Source organism: Mus caroli, unplaced genomic scaffold, assembly GCF_978045245.1.
Source record: "Mus caroli unplaced genomic scaffold, Mus_caroli_1 scaffold_18, whole genome shotgun sequence".
Lineage (NCBI taxonomy): Eukaryota > Metazoa > Chordata > Mammalia > Rodentia > Muridae > Mus > Mus caroli.
Window position 1 is genome coordinate 59,103,562 of NW_028227273.1, and position 23,850 is coordinate 59,127,411.

The window sequence follows — 23,850 nt, forward strand, 5'->3', positions numbered from 1 at the left end:
ACAGAACAGAGACCACTGCACACGGCGAGCAGGAAGAGATGTGAAGACCAAGGAGCAGGACAAGGCAGAGGAAGGGGAAACTGTGAAGAGACTCAGAGAGAGAACTAAGCAGCCAACAGAGTGGTGGGCAGAGGGTGAAGACCCCCAACTATGAGCCCAGAGCTGACCAGGAAGCAGTGGGCCTGAGGCAGGAAGGGGCTGCTTAGGTGCCAGAGTGACAGTGGGCTGGCATGCTGAGGGGGTACCACAGAGCAGACTGGACAGAAGGGAGCCTGTACTGGCCTGCAGGGCAACAGACAAGCCTGTTTGCACCTGTGACCCTGCAACCCCACCTCCGTGTCTCTCCTTGGCCCCCATGATGCCCCTCCCCCATGTCTGAGGGTCCCAGTCTTCCACCACTTGGAAGTGCAGGGGGACCATCCCAGAGTCCTCAGTGTGGGGTGCCAGCCCTTGGAGCACCTTCCCAAACGGGTCGGGGACGTGATGGGTGCAAGGTGAAGCAGACCCAGGACGGTGCCTAATAGTCCTGTCCAAGGACCAAGTTTCCCAGTACCACCCTCAGAAGTCAGGAGGAGGGTCACATCTTACAGAGGATGAGCCCAAGGTGTTTAAGGACATCAGCTAGTACAGGGCCGTGAAGCAGCCCAGGACCAGGCCATCTGCTTCCCTTACTCCGTGGATAAGGTGCTCAGGGATCCTGGGACAGGAAGTGGCTGAGGACCAGAGCTGCCCTCTGGAGGGAGGAGAGGCTGAGTTCCTGGGAGCCCTAGTTCCAGGTTGCCATAGTTCCCCAGTCTGTTTTCACCCCAAACACAGTAGGGATGGGTGAAGAGAGGAGGGGAAAGCCTGGCTGGACACGTGAGGTTCTTCCTCCCTCCTTCAGGGCTGGGCTTAGAGCCAGACAGCCCCTGTCCAGTCATCTGGGCCCAGAGCCCAGGTCCAGCTCACACCCTCCAGCTGACCCGGGGCCACTCCAGCAGGGTCAGGCCTAAGGCACTGCTGCAATGGGAGTGACTGCAGGGGACTCGCAGCCAGGCAGACTGGGGCCCTTATCTGGATCTGGTCCCTTTCCTCCCACTCGGAGCACACGGCCCTATCTGCCTGACCCACTGTCTCCATCCATCTGGGCCTCCCTCAGGTCTGTCTTCCTCAGTTCAGGGCCTAGAGGATGTCCTGTAATGTGCCCCCTTCTTCATCTCCCTACTAGGCCCCCTCCGCTGTGACCCCGCCTTCCTGGGCTTCAAGCCCTCTGGCCCCCACGCCTGTTGTTTGTGTGGACAGCTCATCCTGGAAAGCCAGGGGGGACCTGCAGCAGAGCAAGGGCTGGAGCACCCCCTCAAGGGCGTGGGGCCCCTGTCCTGTCCTTCCTGTTTACTCAGACACATTCCGGTGAGCTGTTCTATCTGCTGTCACGTCACAGACAGCTAGACAGACATGCCCTAAAGTTGCTGGGCTGGGGCCAGGGAGCGACATGAGGTCTGGCTCCTCTCACTCCACCACGCCATCCTCAGTGCTGCTTCCTTTGATGCTGGCCCTATATACGCCACACACTAGGAAGGTGGCCGCCATTCCTTTACATCCCTCCACGTTGTTTATTTAATAATAATAAAAAAAAGATATGCACACACATAGACTGACTTCTACCACCCACAACCATCCCTTGTCCCACCTGGGGACCAAGTCCCACCTTGACTCCCGAACAGATAAAGGAGAAAATGAAGAGGATATGGGAGAAACCCTCACGCGGTACCCTCGGGGACAGAGGACTGGGGTGCAGGAATGAGAGGAGCCCTATATTTCTGGAAAGAGTGAGAAGAGAGGTGAACCACCCACCCTAGTCCCACTAAGTGCTTAACCCCCACACTCCACCTTCCTTTACAACTGCCCCGAGCCCCAGGATCAGGTTCCCTAACCTGGTGAGGGATTAAGTCACTGTGAGGTGAGGATGTCAGGGGTGATTGAGGTAGAGGGGCTGGGAGGCCTGATGAGCAGGACTAGCTGCAGAGCCTGGCAAGGGGCCACCTGTGGTATTGCCCGGGGACGGGGACGGCTGCTTTCGGAGCGAGGGGGGCACCGTAGAGGTCTTGATGTGAATCACCCTGGTGTCCATGACCTCACACTCGATCTGCATCATCTCCTCATAGTCCCCTGGGGGGCCCCGGCCTGACACGGTCTCTGTGTGAAGGAGAGAGGGAAGCGGGGAAGGGGAGGCAGACAGTGGTGGGTGGGGTGAGATGAGGAAGATGGTTAGAAAGTTGTGAAGAGGAGGAGGGCAGAGGCAGCCCACAGGCCGAGTGAGGTGGGCAGAGGGCTGGCATAGGAAGGTAAGTGACAACGAGTAAGGGGCACACGGGACAGGAGGTCAAGAAAGAAAAGCCTAGCCACCACCTACCAGAGCAGCTTTGGTCTGGTTGAGAAAGGATCTCACTGTGTAACCCAGACTCCCCCTCTTCCCATCTCAGACTCCTGAGCCCTCAATGCTCAATTGCAGTCCCTTGTCTCCCCACTTTTTCTTCCCCTTGGTTCCAAGTCCCTCCTCGCACCTTCTCCCTTAGCGCCCCCTGCTGATTCTCTAGGAGAACTCCCTCCTTCCTCAGTTTTAGATTTCAGAACCCTCTCCATAGCCAGAGGGAAGAATTACCATTGGGGGCCATGGCTGGCATCACCAGTGACATCTTGGGCCTGGATGTCTTGTTGTGGCTGATGGCTGGGAGCAGCAGGTGGTCCTAGGAGCAGAAGGGCCATGCTGGGTGGCAGGGGAAGACACATCGACAGGTTCCCCAGCTGGGGACCCAAGGTGACAGGCACAGGCACATGACAGGGGGAGGGGAGCTCACCCTTCGGAAGGAGACAACATAGAAGGTATCTTCCCTCCGGTCAATTGCGTCTAGAAACTCCGGCTGTGAGCGGCTGGGGTGGCGGTAGAGCTGCAGCTGGCCCACGGGGTCCCTAAGCAGGTGAGAACAGACTCAGGAAGCCCGGCAGAGAGGGCGACAGATTCCTCTGGAACAACAGCCGTGGCCTCCTGGGGTACAGCTCTCTCTAGTGACCTCACTTACCTTTCAGGGGGTCCTGGAGGTTGGGTGGGGACAGGTTTCACTGGAGGAGACTTCTTCCGTAGCTGAGACTTCTGGAAGGAGAAGTATCTAAAGATTTGAAGAGGGTAAAGGGAGGAGGGAAAGAGAGAGGCGGTCCCTGGAAGCTGGTGCCATCTCACACCCACTCCTCCATGTCCCCCAAGAACCCTTGAAATCTCTCTAAAATGTCTACCTGGAATCCCCAGGACAGTAGCTTTGTCTTGCTTTCACCTTCCTTGGCCCGCCCACTGGCTCCTACCTGTCTCTCCTGGGCCCTGTGAGGTATCTTCCGTCGACCTCTCTGGTGACGTTGGACCCAGCCACTCAGCTCATCAGCAAGCCTAGGGAGACGGACCACCAGCTCTAAGGAAGGCCAAAATGTATGCCCCATGCCCACAAGCAGGCGTGAGAAGGCAGGGGAGCTGGCACTTCCACACAGAAGGACAGACTATGCACACCTCAGAGACTCAGTTCGGTTGAAATGGCGGCAGTCCGAGGAGAGGAAGAGCTGGTCCAGGTCTCTCAGCAGCAGCTCCTTGGCCCCCCCGGGGAAGGCCGTCAGGTTTCTGAAGTGAAGCAGAGGAGGCAGTGACCAGAGAGAGACTGCCCAGCACAGGACACCATCAAACCCCCGGGCCAAGAGCAACTTCGGCTCTATACCCTGCAAAGGCAGGCTTTGGGAAGATGGCTCCTCCTTCTTACAGGAGGGGTCTTTCTGCTTCTCACCTGAAGCTAGGCCTGCCTGCAGAGCTGGGCTGCTGCTCCTCAGGGCTCCGGGCGGCTTCCTGAAGGGGTTCAATGCCATGAGCTGGCCCTGGTTCTGAGAAGCCCAGCAGGTGCCTCTGGGGTCGAGGCTCCTCCCTGCTCATCCGAGGAGACATGGGAGCTGGGGGCGGCTCGCTGATGCTGTGGGCAGGGAAGCAGGGAGGGGAAGAATTCTGGCTTTCTCAGCTGTCTGGTGCAGTGCAAGTCAGGACTCTGCAGACTGAGGAAGGTATAACCTGTCCCACGTGGCTGCATCTCCCTTCAGTGAGCGGGGAGTAGAGAGGGTACCAATCTCACAGGCCCAGGAAACAGGAAAGGAGAACGAGGACTCTAAGGCCTCGCAGCCAGGGAGCCTGTGAGCCACGTGCACGGGTGTCAGGGCAGGGGTTTGTGTGTACAAATGTACACAGATGTGCCCGTGCACAGATACACGTCATCCATATGTACACATATGTACATGTGCATACAGAAGTCACTGCTCAGCATGACCCACCCTCTTCCTTTATTTGACACTGTCTCTCAGCAGCCTGCCATTCATCAAGGGCCAGTGAGCCCCGGGGACCTGCCTGGCTCTGTCTTCCCATTGCTGTCCATGCTACCACATCTGGTCTTTTCAAAATGTGGGTTCAAGGATCAAACGTATGTCCTGGTGATGGGGTGTCAAGCACCTGGCCCACTCCTGGGGTCACTTCTCATTAACACTATCGCCACCCCCCACCCACAATGCACCTCCTCCGAGGGAAACAGTACACACTAGCAATGGCTGATGGAAACAGCATCTGGGCTGCGGGGGCGGGAACGCTTGTGTAAGTGGAACACAGTGCCCGGGGCCGAGCAGACAACCGGGCAGCTCATCTGTGAGGCTCAGCTCCACCCAGGGCTGCAGGGAGGTGGTGAGGGGCTCACCTCACAGGCCCAAAGTTGAAGGCAATGAAGAGAAGGAAGACCATGATGCAGACAACCTTCCTGTTTCCAGACCCCAGCTTGAGCCCGCTGTTCTGCAGGCAGAGGAAGACAGGAGGTGAGTATGGTCTCAGGCCTGCCTTCCCAGCCCTCTCCAAGGGCAGCGCAGGCAGACCTCTGCCAGTAGGGCCTCCAGCCGCCGCCGGAGGGCAGCGTTCTCCCTGCGCAGCTGCTGGTTGTCTGCCAGCACAGCCTGCAGCCGGGCCTCCAGGCCTTGCAGGTACTCTTTCTTCTTGCGGCGGGACTGGCAGGCTGACTCTCGATTCTTGATCATCCGCTGCTGCCGCTTCAACAGCTTTGCCTTGCACCAGTGAGGTTGAGAATGAAGATGAGTTAGAGAGATCATGCCCCAGCCCCAAAGACTCACTGCCAGCTCATGGCCACTCTCCTGCCTCCCTCCTAGTCCTCTTATGTGGGACAGGAGAGACTGGAGGACCACAGTGCTGGCTAATCCTCTCCTTAAGACTTCCTTCCCAAGCTCTTGTTCTGAGCCCTAAGTTAATGGGCTACAGCTAAGAGCAGTTGACCTGCCTTCCCACTGGGAAGCCACCCTATGTGCTAAACCTACAACCAAACGTGACACCCCTCCAACCTACACACCTAACGCCACGTACAGCAAAGCCCCCCACACCCTCAGCCTTCCATCCCGCACACTGGCTCCCTTTTCCACGCTGCTGCCTGCCGGACAGACTGCCCTCTGCCCTCCTGTGACATAGCCTGCCCACCCTCCTCGGCACATACATCCACTTCAGGCGGGCAGGAGTTCCCCGGCATAGGGGCTGGAACAATGCTCTTCCTCTCAGGCCGTGGAGCTGCAGGAGCTGGCCCTTCAGGCTGGACTCGGATAGCACCTTGGATGAGGACCACTGGGGACACTAGAAAGATGAGCAGGAGGATGTCAGAGAGGATGACGTCAGGACCCCCGTGTCCAATCTCACACACGAGCCCTGAAGGTCCAGGGCCCTCAGGGGCAGTGAGCTCACTCCCAGGCCCCTCTCTAGCTTCCTCACCCGCAGGCTGCTGGACCAGGGGTTGCAGGAGGACAGCAGCGCTGGTAGGCCCAGCTCTAGGTGGCACCGGAACTGTGGTTAGTACCACAGGCTTGGGCTGCAGTGGAGGCTTCCGAGTGGCTGGAGCTTTCCCTGAAGGAAGGGAAGGGAAAGGAAGGGATTCTAACACTGTGAGGCCTCTCAACAAGGACCCTAGGGGTCAGGAGACCCCCATTACCTGAGGAACTATCAGGGGATGGACCCATGCTGATCTGGACAGCTCCGAGCGAAGAGGCTGGGACATCCCACAGGAGGCACCCTGGAGGGGACGGAGACTCTGTCTTCACTTCCAGAACCTCCTCTCCTATAAAAGGCTGTGCAGGGCAGCCCAGAGACATTAGTTAGGAGTGCCGGTACTGAGCAGGCGGTCAAGGGAGAGCTTCCCGCACCCCTGGAGAAGGATGCACAGGAGAGCAAGGTGTGTCACCTGACTGGGAGAGTCGGCTGACAGCAAGGAGGCCTCAGAGTGGACAGAAGAAGACGGAGAGGCAGGTTCCAGCTTGGTCTGGATATCTGAGGGGGCAGGAAGAAGACACAAGTGCTGGCTACAGGAGCTGAGGAGATGCTCGCTGGTAGACAGAACTCACTGCTCTTGCAGAAGATGGACCCCAGAGTCCTCATGGTTGCTAACAGCTGTCAGTAACTTCAGGGGATCCGATGCCCTCTCCTGATCTCTGGAGGCATCGAGCACACACATCGTGCATGTGCAGGCAACTTACCCAAACACATCAAATAAACACATCTTAAAAGCAGCAGCCGTTGGCTGGCAGATAAATACTGAAGATGAAGGGAGACCAGGGTCAGTCCTCCTTTTACCTGGACGCTGTAGTGCAGGCACCGCAGGAGAGACCGTGAGCTGACTAAGGCGCTAAGGCTCCTCCCACCTCGACCCTCCTCTCACTTCAGCAGCTTCCCTAACTTGTCTCACACACACACACACACACACACTGCCTTCTCCCCTTCCGTCCTTACATCTCTCTCACAGATGGGGCAGGCTTCCAAGCCAAGGCAGCTCAGTAGTCACAGAGCTCACACAGAGGCCTTTATTTCATGTGCAGACGCATTTGGAAGTGCACAAGGCTAGAAGACAACCCCCTGAACTAGAGGTATAGACACTTGTGGGCCACCACGTGGTACTGGCAATTGAACCTGGATCCTCTGGAAGAGCGGCCAGTGAGTGCCCTTAACCACTGAGCTGTCTCTCCAACCCCCTCCCCTCTGGCGGGTTTTTATCTTATTTTATTTTTGGTTTGTTTCTTTCGTTTTTGTGTTTTGGCTTTTCATCACAGGGTCTCTCTGTGCAGCCCTGGCTGTCCTGGAACTCAGTCTGTAAAACCAGGCCGGCATGGCTCCTGTGTGCTGGCGCGACACTTCTCACATCCTCACTTTCAGTACTATTGTTTCTATGGTTTCACTTCCTTTTTTATTTGGAGGTTATTTCTCTCCGTACTCTGGCCTCTGCCTCCCAAGTGCTGGGGTTCAAGGTGTGCACCACCCCCACCTGGACCCTGGCAGGCACAAGGTCAGTGACAACTGTGATTACCTGGAAGATCATCAGAGGCAGAGCCCACAGTGATCTGGACTGTTTCAAAGGGGGATGCTGGGTCATCCCCCAGCAGGCAGAGTGGGGGTGCCAGGGACTCCATCTTCACATGCAGCACCTCCCCTACGCCAGGGACCTGTGAGAGGCAGGGTGGTGCAGGGAGGTGGAAGGAATGAGGGAAAGAAACCAAGAGAGTAAGAACGAAGACCCCAGAGCTTCCAGCCCTCCAAACAAATGTGCCCTGCGCTAAGTGGTCCTGACATGCCGCCTAGCCTGCCCAGGCTCTTTGTTCGATTATCTTCTCACAATCGCAAATATCGCATTACAGTGCGCGGCCTGGGCAAGAACAGTTTGCAAACTCTCAGCAGTTTAGCCGGCCGTCTCTCTGCACGTTCAAAAAGCCCCCGTCTTCCCTTCTACACAACCAGACCAGAAGGGCAGAAAGCGAGGGGACGGTGTCTAAAAAGAGACTGCCACCTGCCTCATGACTCACAGCACACAAACAGTACCTCAGCACCTATGAGTGGAGCCACGGAGAACCAGAGGGGAGATGTCTCTCACCTGGCTGGGGGGCTCTGTGGAAAGATGTGAGGACTCTGAGCTGAGGGAGGAGGACGAGCAGGGAGAGGATGGCTCAGACTTCACCTGAAGATCTGGGGGGGGAGAAAAGTTCCGAGGTAAGCAGGGGAGGCTGGGGACGAGGCTCGGCACTAAGACCATGTCTTGCCTGCGCCAAACCAACACTGCAGAAATAAGTAACGAAGGAGCAGAGCCTAGCATTGCCTGTAGCGTGGTGCTGAGGTGGGGCAGGAGAGTAAGGGCAGACAACACCCCAGGGATCGATCGCAGGGAGGAGCACACAGGGATGTTAGTTTCTGGGAAGCAGCAGGAAGAGAAGGGCATTTGGAAAGATGAGGGGAGTCCTAAGGGTGCCTTACCTGGGAAGATGGGTAGAGGGTCCCAAGGGGGCTCAGGGGGGCTGACATCCATCCCCACATCCAGAGAGCTGCTGTCAAACTAAGCAGTGGGACATATTAGTGGGCAGGAAGGTGAGAAAGTACACAGCACAACAGGAGCGACACAGCTTGCAAATTAAGACGCCCACTGTGTCAAGACCCCATAGTTTACAGAAAAAATGTTTCTCTTTCGCTTTCGTTGTATTTTCCTAACAACCACTAACAGCCTATTCTCGCCCCTGTAAACACACAGCTGTCAGTCTTTTATCTGTACCCCATAAGAAGGATCCCAAAAGGCCAGAAGGGGCTGCTCTCTAAAATCCCGACTTGGCTGGCTAGTCCCGGGTGCGCCTCTAAAATAAAGCTTGCGCCAATTAGACCACTGGACTTTTGAAACTGGTCTTTCTCCTCGAAATTTTCGAGTTTAACAAGAGCAGGGGTGACGCCCAGATGAGCTCTGTGGCTTGGCGATGACTCCAAGTTTGGGGTCGCCCTCCCACCACCAAGGGTCATAAGAGAAACTCTGAGGTAGCAATACCGGGACATCCTGCTCCACGCAACGATACAACTGTGCCTGTTCCTCGGCCACTTCATCCAGGCCACTGTACAAGGTGCTGTCTGCATGGAGGCCCGCGTGTCAGGAGGGTGGCACGCCAGCCCCGGCTCCATCCCTCATTGGCTCGGCCAGGCCAGACCCACCGCCCGCCCACTCGCTCAGCCTTACACCCTAAGGCGTCCAGCCCCTCTCCCCTGACCCCGAGCAGCCCCGTGCTCCCACAGGGGGCCAAGGTCTTCCCTCCTCCCGCATCCCTGGGAAGCGCGAGTCCCGCTGCGCGCTCCCTCGGAGGATGGGCTCGGCGTCCGCCCAGCCTTCCTCGTTCACCCTCTGCTGCCTTCCCGCGTGCCTCGGGCCCATGGCGAGCCTCAGCCCGCTCCTCCCCCGGGGCCCCACTCCGCGCACCCCAATCCTCCGGACTCAGCAGGTTGTCGGTGAAGAAGCGCGTCGGGTCGGCGATCTCGCTGAGGAGCATCAGCTCCGCCATCTTCCCCCCACCCCCCACCATGAGCCGGCTCCCTGGCCCGCCTCCTCCCGGCCGCGGCAAATCCGTGGGCTCGCTGAGGAAAACCGGCGTCCCGGAAGTCCTGATGACCAGTCAGAGGCTTAGTTGGTGAGCACGTGACACGAAAGAGCAATGACTGTGCATGCCGGGCCAATGGCACCGGTCAGCCGCTTTACCGGTCCAGGCGAGACTGTGCGTGCGCCGTACAGGCCCCAGAGACTAGCATTGTGGGAAATGTAGTTCCTAGCACTTAGGGTTCCGGCATCTGGGCTAGAGTGTTCATGCTTGAGCAGTAGTCCGCAAACATCTGCACCCATGTGGTGCCCATAAACTCATGAAGGCACACGCATAATGAATGAATTATTAATGGATAAACGAATGAGCAAAGTTCCAGCATCTAGGATAAGAGATGGCTCAGCAGTTTAATATTGCTTATTGCGACTAGGCGGCGGTGGTACACGCCTTTAATCCCAGCACTCAGGAGGCAGAGGCAGGTGGATCTCAGCCTAGTCTACAAAGTGTGCTCCAGGACTGCCAGGGTTGTTACACAGAGAAGCCCTGTCTCGAACCCTCCCACCCAAAAAGAAAGTGCTTATTGCTTTTGTAAGGGTCTGGATTACATTCTCTCTACCCACACCTGGGGACACGCAACCACTTGTAACTCCACCTCCCTGGGATGCAACTCCCTGACATCCGGAAGTTCACAGCCAGTCCCAAATAGACAGCCTCTCCTATCCTCGGAGGTGGATATGGGAGGTGGATACGCTTCCCGGGACTCCCTCCACCAAGTGGCTCACTGACATCATCGCTAACTCCCTGTAGGTCAGAAGGAGATACGAGTTCAAACAACATCCTTCGGGGCCCTTGAAAATCCCACAACACAGACCACAGTTCGCGGGTTCCTGTCTCCTTTAATCAGCTAAACATCTTGCGCAGTCCCCGAGCCAGCCCTGCATCCTGTTTCCTCCCCTGAATGACCACCTTCCCCAGCTCCTCTTTCGCTGCACGGTTTTTGGGATCTACTGCTAGCACTTTCTTGAGATCAGCAGTGGCTTTTTCCAAGTCCCCGAGGGCAGCCTGAGCAACCCCCCTTCGGTATAAGGCCTTTAAATGGCCCGGCTCCCGCTCCAGCACTCGGTCACAGCTCTGGGCTGCCAACTGGGGGTGTCCTAGCAGCAACTGGCAGGCAGCCAGATTGGCATAAAGGATAGTTCGTTCGGGAGGGCCGGGTGGGGGCAACGTCAGCAGCAGTCGGAGAGCCCGTCCATAGCATCGGGCAGCCCCTTGAGGGTTCCCAGCTCGAAACAGTTCTGTACCCCTTCTGTGTTCTTCTTTGGCCAGAGCCTCCTTCTCCATAGCCTCCATCTCCCAGGAGTCCCGGCCATTGGTGAAGGAATCCAGTCTGAGTTTAGCAAGAGGTGCAGAGGATCCAGGAAGGTGAATCTTCGCTTCCTCGCCCTGACGCATAGACTCCAGGCATTTTTCCATGAGTTCCCCCCACATTTTTTCCCTCCATTGCCCTATGCCTATGGTTAGTTCTGTCCAGCCCTCGGGCATCCCAGATCCAAAAGGAAATCCCAAAGCCAACACTTGGCATTTGGAGCCTAGCTTGGGTTTGTCTAAGCCATGGCCAGGGACTATGATCTTCTTTACAAAACTCCCATCAGGACAGTACCAAAGATCAGAAGCTTGGAGGTGCTCTGCCATCTCATTGATTGAGACTTGAAATTTATCAGAGTCACCTTCAAATCCAGCCACGGGGTGTTCAATCTCTTGAGTCTCTACAATTTGACTGGCTGGATCCGGTCTCACTCCCACCTTCGGGGCTTCAGGGAGAAGACCTAGGGATCGCTGCCTAAACGGAATGGCTGCATTTAGGTTTTGCTGGGCGTTCTCTTCCCGCTGCTGCGGCTGAGCGGTGTTCTTCTCTTTCATTGGGCTGATAGGTGAGGTCTCCATTGGATCTCCTGATCCCTTCCACAGCAGATAAGGTAAAGGAAAGACAGTTTAGTCTGGAAAGTGATGGGTCAAGTGTAGTTCAGACCTGAGCGAGTGGAAAAAAAAAAAAAAAAACAAACACGAAACAATGTAAATTCCAGAATTCCTAGTTAAGACTCCTCGTAGTGCTAAAAGTTTCTCCTTTTTTTTTCCCCTTCCCAAGCTAGAATCCACCCAGGTCTAGTTTAGAACTATAAATTCTGTAATTCCCCGTGGTTCGGGTAGTCGCCCCAACTATGGGCACTTGACTGGGTCAAAAAGTACCTGAGAGGCCAAGGAGCATAGCAGGTCGGCCTAAGTCACAGTTGTTGCATTGAGTATGATGTTGAGGCCTGGAAGAGCAGCCTGGAAGCAGCTGAGAGTCTCTATCAGCCCTTGAGCCCTCGAGACGGAGAAGCTAGTCCCTAACACGACGGCCAATCAGGAGCACGAAGAGGTCCCTTGTCCCGCCTCCATGGTGACGTCATTTCCCTAGCAACCGTGAAGCGCCATACCTTAGCAACCGGACTAGACCTAAGCAATAGAATTAGCCAAATCGAACCGAGGTTGATAAAGATCTGGCTGACTGGTTTAGTCAAAATGTAAAAAGGCCAGAAATGGGAAACTTGAGCTGAGAAAGAGAGAGCGTGGTAGAGAGCTTTGCCAAGCATGCGTAAAGACCCTGAGTTCGAGCTTCAGTTCAAATTTAAAGGCTGAGATTTTAGCTGCTTTCAGACCCTCCCCTGTTATTATACCCAAATTCAGAGATCTTAGCTGAAATCAACCCCTGTCCATTTTGGCTCATCCTTGATTGACTTTTGTCACATATCCATCATTGCCCTTCAACTGAGCCCCCTGATCCAGAATCGTAGTGTTTTTCAAACTCGAATGAGCACATCCATCATGAGAAAATACGTTAAATTGCAGACCTGGATTTCAAAACTCTCAGATGGAGCCTGTGATTCTTGGATAGTGCTCCAGCCCGCTAGCAGTGTGATCCCTCAGTGACCTCATTCCGCACCAGCTCAGTTTGTCCTATATTTTTCGTGTGTAACTAGTATCCCAGGCTCCAGTGAGAGGAGCAGTGGAGAACAGCTCTCCTCCTCCCTACAGAAGGTGTAGATAGATCCGGTTCATGACTCAGCCTTGCTGGGCAAACTGCCTGCACCGGCTGGGCCAGCACAGTTCTTCTGGGAAGGAGAACCCCTTATTATCTAAGCACCTTACTTTGTCTTATGTTGTTCTTGGTGTTATTGACAGGGTCATGTGTATCCCTTGCTGGCCTGGAACTCTATGTCGAAGAGGATGCTGGGATCATGGGTATGCCCCACTGTGCCTGGTTTATGTGGATCACACCCAGAGCTTCATTGATGATACAGGGTGAAAGAAATACTGACAAGCTTTACACTGATTAGAATATAAAAAGAATAAGTGTACTAACAAACGTCGTCGGAGATATTAAATAAATAATTAAACCGAGAGGCTGTGACCCAATTCTTACTTAAACATAGCCTACAAACGAGCTTTGCGTAGACAGTTTGGGAAGACAAGGAAATAGTTACACACCTGAATTCATTGAAATCTAAGTTTCTTTTGCCCTTTGGAGCCACTTGCTTGTCAGAAACTCTCCTCTTTCCAGGCTTTGCTAACCTGCCTTGGAAAAGTGACCTTGGGCTTCAACTCTCTCAGAAAGTGAAGCTGGTTTAAGGGTAATGGAAACTGCTGGACTTCCTAACGACACAGAAAAGTGTAGCCAGGAGATAAGAAAGGTTGCCATCTGCCTTTGTAAATCTGCTTGACTGCCCAGAGAATGTAATTCATAACCAAACCCTCAGTTTCTGCTTTTGTAACACTTGCTCTATCTCCCCCGCAAGAAAAACAAACAAACCCAAAAATGTAATTTGGGTTGGCAATTTAAAAGACACCTGTAAGCCAGGCGTGATAGCACATGGTTTTAATCCCAGAAATCAGGAGGCAGAGGCAGATAGAGCTCTGTGAGTTTGAAGCCAGCCTGGTCTACAAACCAACTCCCAGGATAGCCAGGACTGTTACACAGAGAAATCCTGTCTCGGGAAAACAAAACAAAACCCAGTTTTCTCTGTTTCTGTTGCACTCCAGGTCACTGACCTTCTTTTTTTTTTTTTTCTCCCTCTCAAAAATTTTAGTTTTGGTTTTGAGCCAGCGTAATCTTAGTCCACTTCCCCATCCCCAACACCATGACTAACTGCTGTGGCTCTCGGAATCCGTGGAATCTTATAGAGAATTAATCCATCTTCTCTCTCCTCCCCTTTCCGCTGAGGGATTTCAAGGAAAGTAGGAAGTGTAGAAGTTTACACCTTAATCCTTGCACAAAGAAACCCATATTCTCTGTTACTCCATAGTGCGAGGCAGTGTGTGTGTGTGTAACCCCTTCAGCAGGTATCCATTGAGCACCCGTTATATCTGGGCAGCATGCTAGGACCCCGAACACCGAGATGAGAGGGACGGAGCCTTTACCCTCATGAGATTTATAGCCTCACCACAGAAAGCGATCACAGAGGTATCCCAAGTATAATGTGCTATGAGAGCAAGCTGTGACAGGGAGTAGACATTCTTTGTGGCAACAGTTTTGCTGACATCTAAAGAATGGACTGGAGTTTGAGTGATGACTCCTATAGCCCCAGCACTTAGGACATGGAGGAAGGAGCATAATAGTGAGTGAGTTTGAGGCTAGCCTGGGCTACATGAATGACACAGAGGACAGATCTGTGGTGGATCTCTGCTACTTTTTGGCTTCTTTTTTCTACCCTTTATCCCCCCATCTTCATCCTCTATCACTAGATAGGAGAGAAAGGACAGAGGCGAGAGAGAGGTAGAGACCCCTGTATCTTACATCTTTCATTTCCTCTTGGACCACAGCTACTAGAAAAACACAACCAACCTCCCCAACCCACACTGCCTCTTGGCATCCCTAGCATTTATCTACCGTCTGAAAAATTCCCAGAATTTCAGAGTCACATGATTGCAGAAACTATCTGCAGCTGGCAAAACCATGGCCCTGCTAGCACATGAGGCCAACCACAATCGGCTGTTACAGACAGTCCCGAGCAGCCCACTTGCCCCCCACACCTGGGATTAAAGCTAAAGCACATTTTTATAGTATTCCTATCTTTTTAAAAGAAACCAGGGCTGGAGAGATGGCTCCTCAGTTAAGAGCACTGACTGTTCTTCCAGAGGTCCTGAGTTCAATTCCCAGCAACCACATGGTGGCTCACAACCACCTGTAATGGGACCTGATGCCCTTTTCTGGTGTGTGTGTCTGAAGACAGCTACAGTGTACTCATATAAATAAAAATAAATAAATCTTGAAAGAAAGAAAGTTTCCTAGGCAAATGGATGGACCTGGAGGGCATCATCCTGAGTGAGGTAACCCAATCACAAAGGAACTCACACAATATGTACTCAGTGGATATTAGCCCAGAAACTTAGAATACCCAAGATATAAGATACAATTTGCTAAACGCATGAAACTCAAGAAGAACGAAAACCAAAGTGTGGACACTTTGCCCCTTCTTAGAATTAGGAACAAAACACCCATGGAAGGAGTTACAGAGACAAAGTTTGGAGCTGAGACGAAAGGATGGACCATCTAGAGACTGCCATATCCAGGGATCCATCCCATAATCAGTTTCCAAACGCTGACACCATTGCATACATTAGCAAGATTTTGCTGAAAGGACCCAGATATAGCTGTCTCTTGTGAGAATATGCCGGGGCCTAGCAAACACAGAAGTGGATGCTCACAGCCAGCTATTGGATGGATCACAGGGCCCCCAATGGAAGAGCTAGAGAAAGTACCCAAGGAGCTAAAGGGATCTGCAATCCTATAGGTGGAACAACAATATGAACTAACCAGTACCCCCCCACTCCCCCACCCCCCGAGCTTGTGTCTCTAGCTGCATATGAATCAGAAGATGGCCTAGTCGGCCATCAGTGGAAAGAGAGGCCCATTGGTCATGCAAACTTTTTTTTTTTTAAGATTTATTTATTTATTATATGTAAGTACACTGTAGCTGTCTTCAGACATTCCAGAAGAGGGTGCCAGATCTTGTTGCGGATGGTTGTGAGCCACCATGTGGTTGCTGGGATTTGAACTCTGGACCTTCGGAAGAGCAGTCGGGTGCTCTTACCCACTGAGCCATCTCACCAGCCCCGGTCATGCAAACTTTATCTGCCCCAGTACAGGGGAACGCTAGGGTCAAGAAGTGGGAGTGGGTGGGTGGGGGAGTGGGTGGGGGAGAGTGGGGCGGACTTTTGGGATAGCATTGGAAATGTAAATGAAATAAACACCCAATTAAAAAAAAGAAAGAGAGAGAGAGAGAGAGAGAGAGAGAGAGAGAAAGAAACCAAAACTCCAGAATTCTCACTACACAAATCAAAGTTGCTTGAAGGCTGAACCACATCTAGGAAGTGTATCCTGTGCATAAGCAGCAAGCCCCTAACCACAGAGCCATCCTTCCAGCCCCACAGTGATCCTTACTAAGGGTTGGAGTGTCCCTCAAGGCCAGAGTGTGTGCACACTGTACAAGGCCCAGTACTACCCTTAAATCCTTACTCAATACTCAGGATTTATCAATGAGGGATGGAGGCAAGTGCAGAAAGCCCAACCAGTGGCGGGTGAGTGTCTTGTTTCAAAATGCTCCAGATGCCAGAAAAAGTGAGCTGGGTGGCAGGGCCTCTGTGCTTTCCAGCTCAGCGCCATCTGGACCGGCTGCATGCACGGAGGCAATCAGACTGCTGAGCCTTGAAAGCTGGCCATTGTTTTGCCGTGCAGAGATTTGGGGCATTTGTTGCGGAAGAGGCAGCAGGAGGCAGCACAAACCTCCGTCCACCCAGCTTTATGCACTCCCAGTTCAGTGTCAGCTTGTCCAAGCCATTCCAAGCCAAGTGCCTGCTACCCTGTCACAAGGTCTGGAGCCAGCTGGAGATTTTCACAGTCAAGCACCACGCCTTCCACACTGCAAGGAACCAACTGCTGCCCTTATGCTCTGCTGCTCTAGCGTGGTTTAGAGACACCAAAATTCTAGCCCCCCTGGAGGTTAAACAAATATCCCCTTCTGTTTAGTCTTGGTGGTTTCTGTGGGTTTTGGTTCTCCTGGGATTTGTGTCAAAATTGTTCTCTTTCCCTCCCAGAGTTTTTGGACCGTGCCTGCCTGACAGGCAGGGAACAGGAAACCCTGAGGTGACAAGGGTCTGAGGTGACAAAGACTTTCTGTGGTGGAACATTGCAGTGCCCCCCCCCCCCCCCCCGCAGCAAGCCTGGTCATGAGTCACAACAGCAATAGCAGGCATTGTGCTAAGGGACAATAGTCTTAGCTCATGTGTATTAGCTGATATGTGTTACCTCACTTTCTCCTAGAGTGACTCCATTATCCATCCATTCTTTCTTTCCCCTTGGCAATGGTGGGGATCAATTCCAAGGCTCTGTACACCCTTGGCATGCTCTTTATTACTAAGCCATATTCCTGGCTCTGGTCAACAGTTTAATTTTTTTTTTTTTTTTAATTAACTGGGACTGGAAAGGTGGCTGAGAGGTTAGGCACACCAGCTGCTCCTGCAGAAGAACCTAGTTCGGTTCGGTAACTCACACTCTCTGTAGTTCCAGTTCCAGGGTATCCAGTTCTCGTTTCTGACCTCTGAGAGACCCGGGCACCCATATGGTGCACATACATACATTCAGGCTAAACACGTATGTGCAGAAAATAAACCTTTTTTAAAATGTATTTTTTTGAGGGCTGGTGAGATGGCTCAGTGGGTAAGAGCACCCGACTGCTCTTCCGAAGGTCCGGAGTTCAAATCCCAGCAACCACATGGTGGCTCACAACCATCCGTAACGAGATCTGACTCCCTCTTCTGGAGTGTCTGAAGACAGCTACAGTGTACTTACATATAAATAAATAAATCTTTTTTAAAAAATGTATTTTTTTGAGACAGTCTCACTTTGTAGCCCTAGCTAGTCTGGAAACTCACTTATGTAGACCAGGCTAGCCTTGAATTCAGAGAGATTCCACCTCCCTCTGAGTCCTGAGTGCTGGGATTAAAGGAGTGCTCTCCCATGTTAGTCTCATATATCCATATAATCTGACCTTTAGTCGTGTTTGCCTCATTCCCACCCCCCACTCCCTCTCCCACTGGAACTGTTCTCGACAAGATCTTTCAGTGTGTGACCCACCGGGTTTAATATGGCTTACTCGCCATAGCGTATGAATTCTCACCTTAACTCCACATGCATGCTATGGCGGGAGTGTGGGCCAGAGGTTATTTAGCCTGACTACACCACTGAAGAGATTAAGTCCTCCTCCACAAACAGTCATCAGTTGCCAACAGTCTCTCTGGCAGGGGTGGGCCCCTGATGGGCTCCTCCAACATCCATGATGCAACTCCGCGGACAAAGGGGAAGACTTAAGAAGTCCCAGCTTTGGCAGGTGGAAGGCCCGGGGTCTCTAGGCCAGAAGCAATTGTCTGCAGCAGAGGTACCCAGCAGTGCTGGGTGAAGCCATAGGGAAAGTGGCTCTCTGGATGGAAAGTCCATTTTCTTGCTCTCTTTGGAGAAAGCATTACCATCTTGTGAAATTGTGGTCTCAGAATGGGGAAGGTCACTGAAGAAAGAAATGGCAGCTGGCAGCTACACAGATGGCTCACAGGAAACAAACTATCCAGGGGTGACTGTGCACTTCCCTTGGCCCTACTCAGTTGATGGGTGAAGTGTTAGCAGGCAGGGTGAAATTGAGCAAGAGGCAAATTGTATAAAAGGAGAGGAGCCAAGAGAATAGGGTAAGACCTTGGAAGTCTTCACAGCATCCAACTTTAGAAGCTGTCCAAAGCAGCCTGGGGAGAAGAGGCTTTATTTCAGCTTATACTTCCAGGTAAGAGCCCATCACTGAGAAATCAGGACAGGAAGTCACACAGGGCAGGAACCTGGAGGCAGAAGCTGATGCAGAGGCCATGGAGGGGTGCTGCTTACTGGATTGCTCCTCATGGCTTGCTCAGCCTGCTTTCTTAAAGAACCCAAGACTACCAGCCCAGGGGTGGCACCACTCACAATGGCCTGAGCCCTCCCACATCAATCACTAAGAAAATCACTACAGCTGGATTGTATGGAGACAATCCCTCAGTGGAGGGTCCCTCCTCTCAGATGACTCTAGCTCGTGTCAAGTAGACATAAAACTAGCCAGGACAGGAGCTTAACTGAGAAATGAGGAAAATGAGATTTTATTTTCTTTCCTCCTCTCTCTCTCTCTCTCTCCTCTCTCTCTCTCTCTTTCTCTCTCTCTCTCTCTTTCTCTCTCTCTCTCTCTCTCTCTCTCTCTATCTCTTTGGAGATAGGGTGTTCAGGTTGGCCTTGAACACATGGAAATCCTCCTGCTTCAGCCTCCCAGGTACTTAGATTATGGGAATGAGCCATCACACCTAGTCAGAAAATGAAAAACCAAGAAAATCAAACAATAATAAAAGTGGCATGGGTCAGAGAGAAGGATCAACAGTTCAGAGCACTGGCTGCTCTTCCATAGTCCTGTGGTTCGATTCCCAGCACCCATACAAACACCTGCGATTCTAGCTCTAGGGATCCGATGCTCTCTTTTGGCTCCATCAGCACCAGCCAAGTGTTGCACAGACAGACAGACAGACATGTAGGCAAAACACTCAAACATATACATTAAATAATAATAATAATAATAATAATAATAATAATAATAATAGCCGGGCGTGGTGGCGCACGCCTTTAGTCCCAGCACTCGGGAGGCAGAGGCAGGCGGATTTCTGAGTTCGAGGCCAGCCTGGTCTACAAAGTGAGTGCCAGGACAGCCAGGGCTACACAGAGAAACCCTGTCTCGAAAAACCAAAAAAAAAAAATAATAATAATAATAATAATAATAATAAAGTGATAGAGTCAATGGGCGGGCAGTCCAAACGGAGCTGAGAATTTTTCAAGTGGAATTGAGGGATGGCATGGAAAGACTATAAATGGGATTTTTGGAAGGGTGGCTGCCACTGTGGTGATCTGGTTGAAGGCATGATGGGTGGGTGGGTGGTTAGATCATTCAATCCTGGATGATACGCATGGCTATCAAAGGCATCAAAAATAACAAGATTAGGGGTCCAGAATGTAGATCCCCAGTACTGCATTTGTCTGGCACATGGGGAGTCCTGGCTTCGGTTCCTAGCATTCACATGGACAAAATACCAACAGCATAACAAAACATGGAAGACAAGAAGAGGCAGAGACATCGAGCCAGGTGTAGCCTTGCCAGAGGGAGGGAGCATCCAAGTAGACACTAAGAGGGGAGCAGAGACCCTGCCAGAGGATTCAGGCTGTCCACAGGGGTGCAAGAACTGGGGCTCTGTATATAGGGGAGCTGAGGCCAGGCAGGAGAAGAGCAACAGGAACCTGGGAGCTCCTTGTGACCCTCAGAAGGGGCAGAATCTTGGGGGAGAGGAAGAGAGAAGTGCTTTTTTTTTGTTTGTTTCATTTTGTATTTACTGACTTCTCCTAATTACTTTCAAAGAGTTCAAATATTAGTGGAAGAGACTTTGCCAGATGAGGATCTGAAAACCAAACAGAAGCAAGATTTGGCACCCGCATCCAAGAGCTGCTTCAGGCTAAGTGTATACATCCAGACCGCAGGTAAGAAGAAGCCCACGGGGAAGGGCAGGTGCCGGCTTCAGGCGCAGAGACTTTCCCCTAAGGAAGGTTGCCCTGGCTGGAGCACCTTACAGGGTCTCTGGGTGATTCCCAGCCTTCAGTGCACTTTGTTATCCTCTGGGGTTGTCACAGTATTGGCACTTGAGTTTCCCCACCCAAAGGTTGCCCAAGGAGCTTGGGCTTTAAAAATACCCGCCCCCTCCAGCCTCAGAGTTCTAATGTGTAGCCAGCAGGGAGAACCATCACACCATGGAATGCCTGGCACTGTTTAGGAACTCCCTGTTCCTGTGATCCAACCTAGAGGACCTAGTGTGGAGGAGAGAGGGGTGAGCTGATGTGAACCTTGAAGGAAAAAAGCAGAGCAAGTGCAGGTGTGTGGAGAAAATAGAGAAAGCCTAGAGCCCAGAGGCAGGGCAGAGCCCAGGGGCAGGGCAGAGCCCAGAAGTGGCCTAGAGTTTAGAGGTGGTCATAGAGTCAGGGTAAACACCAAGCAGTTTGATTCGTGCCTAGCCGAAACTAGAGACACAGGCCTGGGGTTAGGGGCTGCGGAGGTGGGGATGTCGAGGGGTACAGTCTGGTTGAAAACTGGGCTGAACAGGAACAGTGCACTGCTTAAACTTTGAGAGGAGTGAACAGACAGACTGTAGCGTGGGAAGTATTCTAATAGGCAAATAAACAGCCTTGAAATCTGTCCAACCCTTTAGGGGAGATTTAACCTAGGGCCTTGATACAGCGCTGCTGATGTAGTGGTATCAGGCAAGGTTCCTGCTCTTGCAGCTCAGGTGGTGGGTTTTTAGGACTGGGTGTGGTGATACACACCTTTAATCCCAGCAATTAGGAACTGGCAGATTTGGCCAGCCTGGTCTACCGAGTGAGTTCAAGGACAGCCAGGGCTATGCAGAGAGAAACCCCGTCTCAAAACACCAAAAGCCAAACAAACAAATAAATAAAACAAAGCAACCCACCCCAGGGTCTAGTGCAGTGTGGAGTATGTGCCCTGTCACCTGACTGTTTCCCCAGCCCCATCCCTTTTCCCCACTTTCAGTTTTGAGACAGGGTTTCACCGGTTGTTTCCGTTGACTTTGAAATTGCTCTGGAATCCAGAGATTCCTTCAAAAGCTCGTTGCTGCTATTATTTGTGTGCATGTGTTTGCTACGTTGTGTGGAGAATAGGAGAACTTTGAAGCAGGGTCTCTCTTGAGTCTGCTGGACTGCGTGTTTCTGGCTAGTTGGCCTGAAAACTTCCCCATGATTCTCCTGTCTCCACCTCCTCTCCCACAAGAAGAGTCCTGGGATTACACATATTCATCATTTTGTGTGTGTATGTGTGTGTGTGTGTGTGTGTGTGTACACTACCTAAGTTTGATCCTTGGGGGATATATATATATGTGTGTGTGTGTGTGTGTGTGTGTGTGTGTGTGTGTGTGTGTATGTATGTATGTCAGGAAGCTTGGTCAGTGCTTTTACCTTTTGAGCTCTCTCATCACACTCCAGACAGGCCTGAACTCAAAAGGATAAACCTGTCTCCTTCGCAAGTGCTGGGACTAAGGGCACGCACCACCATTTTGCCTTAAACTCATGATCCTCTTTCTGCCGCCTTCCCAGTGGGTAGAACCACAGGCCTATACCTCCAGACCTGGCTTCTGAAATCCTTTCATTTCTATGTCTGCCTCTTTGGGTGGGGATGTAGCTCAATGACTGAGGTCTGGGGTTGACTGCCTAATGCAGAAAGAAACCGCCAGACCCCCAGAATGAACTCTTCAGATCAAGCAATCACCCTCTGTGCTGTGTGGCTCCATGCCTCGGTTTTAAGATTTTGTTGTTGTCTTGGCCATCCTGGAACTCACTATGTAGATGAGGCTGACTTGGAACTCCCGAAGTCCCCCCTGCCTCCTGGGTGCTGGGACTAAAGGTGTGCACCACCACACACAGCCCCCTAACTAACTTCTTGAAGACTTTTGAGCTGTGGAGTTAGTTATGTAAGAGCCAGGTCTAGAGAGGATATGCTGAGGGAGACTTAGAGTAGGGGCAGGTAGGAGGTAGGGAGACCTTTCGAAGAAGCTGTTGCAATAATCCAGGATGAAGTCATGCTCTGGCCAGGGCTGGGGAAGGGCTACAGGAAAGCACACTATGATTGTGGAGGTGACTCAGCTCAATAGTACACCTTGATACAGCAGGCACAAGATGGGTAGAGAAGGATAGCTGGGACGTGTTGTCATTAAAGGCACAAGGATGGGAGAGTGCTGAAGTATCACTTCACCACGTTGGTTTGGAAGGCCCAATGGCAGGGTCCCAGTCTGTGAAAGCACACAGCTTCTGGAGAATATCTGCAGAAGTTGGGTCAGAGAGGAGGGTCAGTGGTTGAGATGCAGCTCAGCAGCTAACCTAGCACTAAAAAGAATGAACAAGCAGACAGGCAGATCTCTGAGTTCCGGGCCAGCCTGGTCTATTGAGTGAGTTCCAGAACAACCAGGACTACAGGGAGAAATCTGTCTTGAAACAAAAACAAACACCAACTTAAACCAAGCACGAACCCCTCCCCCCATAAACATCTTTCCCCCCCAAATCTCAAAAACCAAAACAACAGAAAAATAATAAATAGTATCCTGGCTTGGTAGTATAGATCTGAAATTCTAGGATGTGGCCAGCAGGGGTTGGGGGTTGGGGGTGCGTGGAAGAGGTGGGTGGTGATGGTGGCAGGTTGAAGTAGCATGATTGCAGTCTGTTACATACTGTGACCTTTGTCTCCATAGACAGACAGACAGATGATAAAGTGGTTGAATGGGTGAGATTTCTTTCTCTTTTCTTTTTTCTTTTTTTAAAATATGGAATGCTTCACGAATTTGCGTGTCATCCTTGCGCAGGGGCCATGCTAATCTTCTCTGTATCGTTCCAATTTTAGTATATGTGCTGCCGAAGGGAGCATGAGATTTCTCTCTCTCTCTCTCTCTCTCTCTCTCTCTCTCTCTCTCTCTCTTTCTTATTTATTTATTTTTGTTTTGTTTTTCGAGACAGGGTTTCTCTGTGTAGCCCTAGCTGTCCTGGAACTCACTTTTGTAGACCAGGCTGGCCTTGAACTCAGAAATATGCCTGCCTCTGCCTCCCGAGTGCTGGGATTGAAGGCATACGCCACCACACCCGGCTATTTATTTATTTTTTGAGACAGGGTTTCTCTGTGCAGCCCTGGTTGTCCTGGAACTCACTCTGTAGACCAAGCTGGCCTTGAACTTAGAGATCCACAAGCAAACACATAACATACACATAAATGCACATAAATTAAATCTGTAGGAACTATGGTTAGAAAAGACACATGAGACCTGAAGTGTCCCAACCTGTGATATCTGTACCCTACCCCAGCCTCAGTGAAAGATTTTCTGTCTGGATTCAGGGTCAGAGACTGATCTGGGCACATCTCACAAGCCACCCTGTGTGTCATGGCCATGTCTTATGAATGAACAAACCTGGAGTGACATCATGCTCTATCTGTGTGCAGTGAAACAGGACACTCCGCTCTGCCTGTTCCCCAGTCCCCTCTCACAGAGGCCTCTCTCCCGGCCTAGGGTTAGCGATGGTTGCTCCAGGTAGACTAGAGGCTCTGCTGACCGTCCTCCCCGGTGCTCCCAGGGCTCTCGGCTCCTTGCCTTCACGAGGGACTCTGATGTAAGTTGTCCAGCCTCAGGCCAGGAACACTGTGTGCAGTTGCTGTTCTTCCCCTGCTCCAGGCACCCCATCCTCGATTAGCTTCTTCACTGTGGTCTGCCATCATCCACATCTTC

General features: G+C 52.1%; 2 protein-coding genes and 1 non-coding gene across 4 annotated transcripts; all 3 read right to left on the reverse strand.

Annotated features, from left to right (window-relative positions):
• Positions 1 to 1,572: 1,572 nt before the first annotated feature.
• Positions 1,573 to 9,459, reverse strand: Atf6b (activating transcription factor 6 beta). The gene is made up of 18 exons (XM_021186210.2): positions 9,315 to 9,459; positions 8,892 to 8,971; positions 8,336 to 8,414; positions 7,959 to 8,050; positions 7,398 to 7,533; positions 6,282 to 6,367; positions 6,033 to 6,168; positions 5,816 to 5,947; positions 5,547 to 5,680; positions 4,921 to 5,106; positions 4,749 to 4,840; positions 3,804 to 3,983; positions 3,536 to 3,643; positions 3,337 to 3,418; positions 3,060 to 3,130; positions 2,838 to 2,949; positions 2,642 to 2,726; positions 1,573 to 2,175 (listed from the first exon to the last, which is right to left on the reverse strand). The coding sequence occupies exons 1-18, from the start codon at positions 9,415 to 9,417 to the stop codon at positions 1,949 to 1,951; spliced, it is 2,121 nt and encodes a 706-aa protein (XP_021041869.1). The 5' UTR covers positions 9,418 to 9,459; the 3' UTR covers positions 1,573 to 1,948.
• A 321-nt stretch (positions 9,460 to 9,780) lies between these two features.
• Positions 9,781 to 12,688, reverse strand: Fkbpl (FKBP prolyl isomerase like). 2 transcript variants are annotated; one of them, XM_021149394.3, is made up of 3 exons: positions 12,619 to 12,688; positions 11,677 to 11,883; positions 9,781 to 11,458 (listed from the first exon to the last, which is right to left on the reverse strand). In XM_021149394.3, the coding sequence occupies exon 3, from the start codon at positions 11,371 to 11,373 to the stop codon at positions 10,330 to 10,332; it is 1,044 nt and encodes a 347-aa protein (XP_021005053.1). In that variant the 5' UTR covers positions 11,374 to 11,458; positions 11,677 to 11,883; positions 12,619 to 12,688; the 3' UTR covers positions 9,781 to 10,329. The 2 variants fall into 2 exon arrangements, with proteins under 2 accessions (XP_021005053.1, XP_021005054.1); XM_021149395.3 differs by having other exon boundaries at positions 11,677 to 11,925; positions 12,619 to 12,671.
• Positions 12,689 to 22,893: 10,205 nt separating this feature from the next.
• On the reverse strand, positions 22,894 to 23,000 carry LOC115029812 (U6 spliceosomal RNA). Its single transcript, XR_003835370.1, has one exon. It is a non-coding gene; the product is annotated as a U6 spliceosomal RNA (small nuclear RNA).
• Between the last annotated feature and the right edge of the window lie 850 nt (positions 23,001 to 23,850).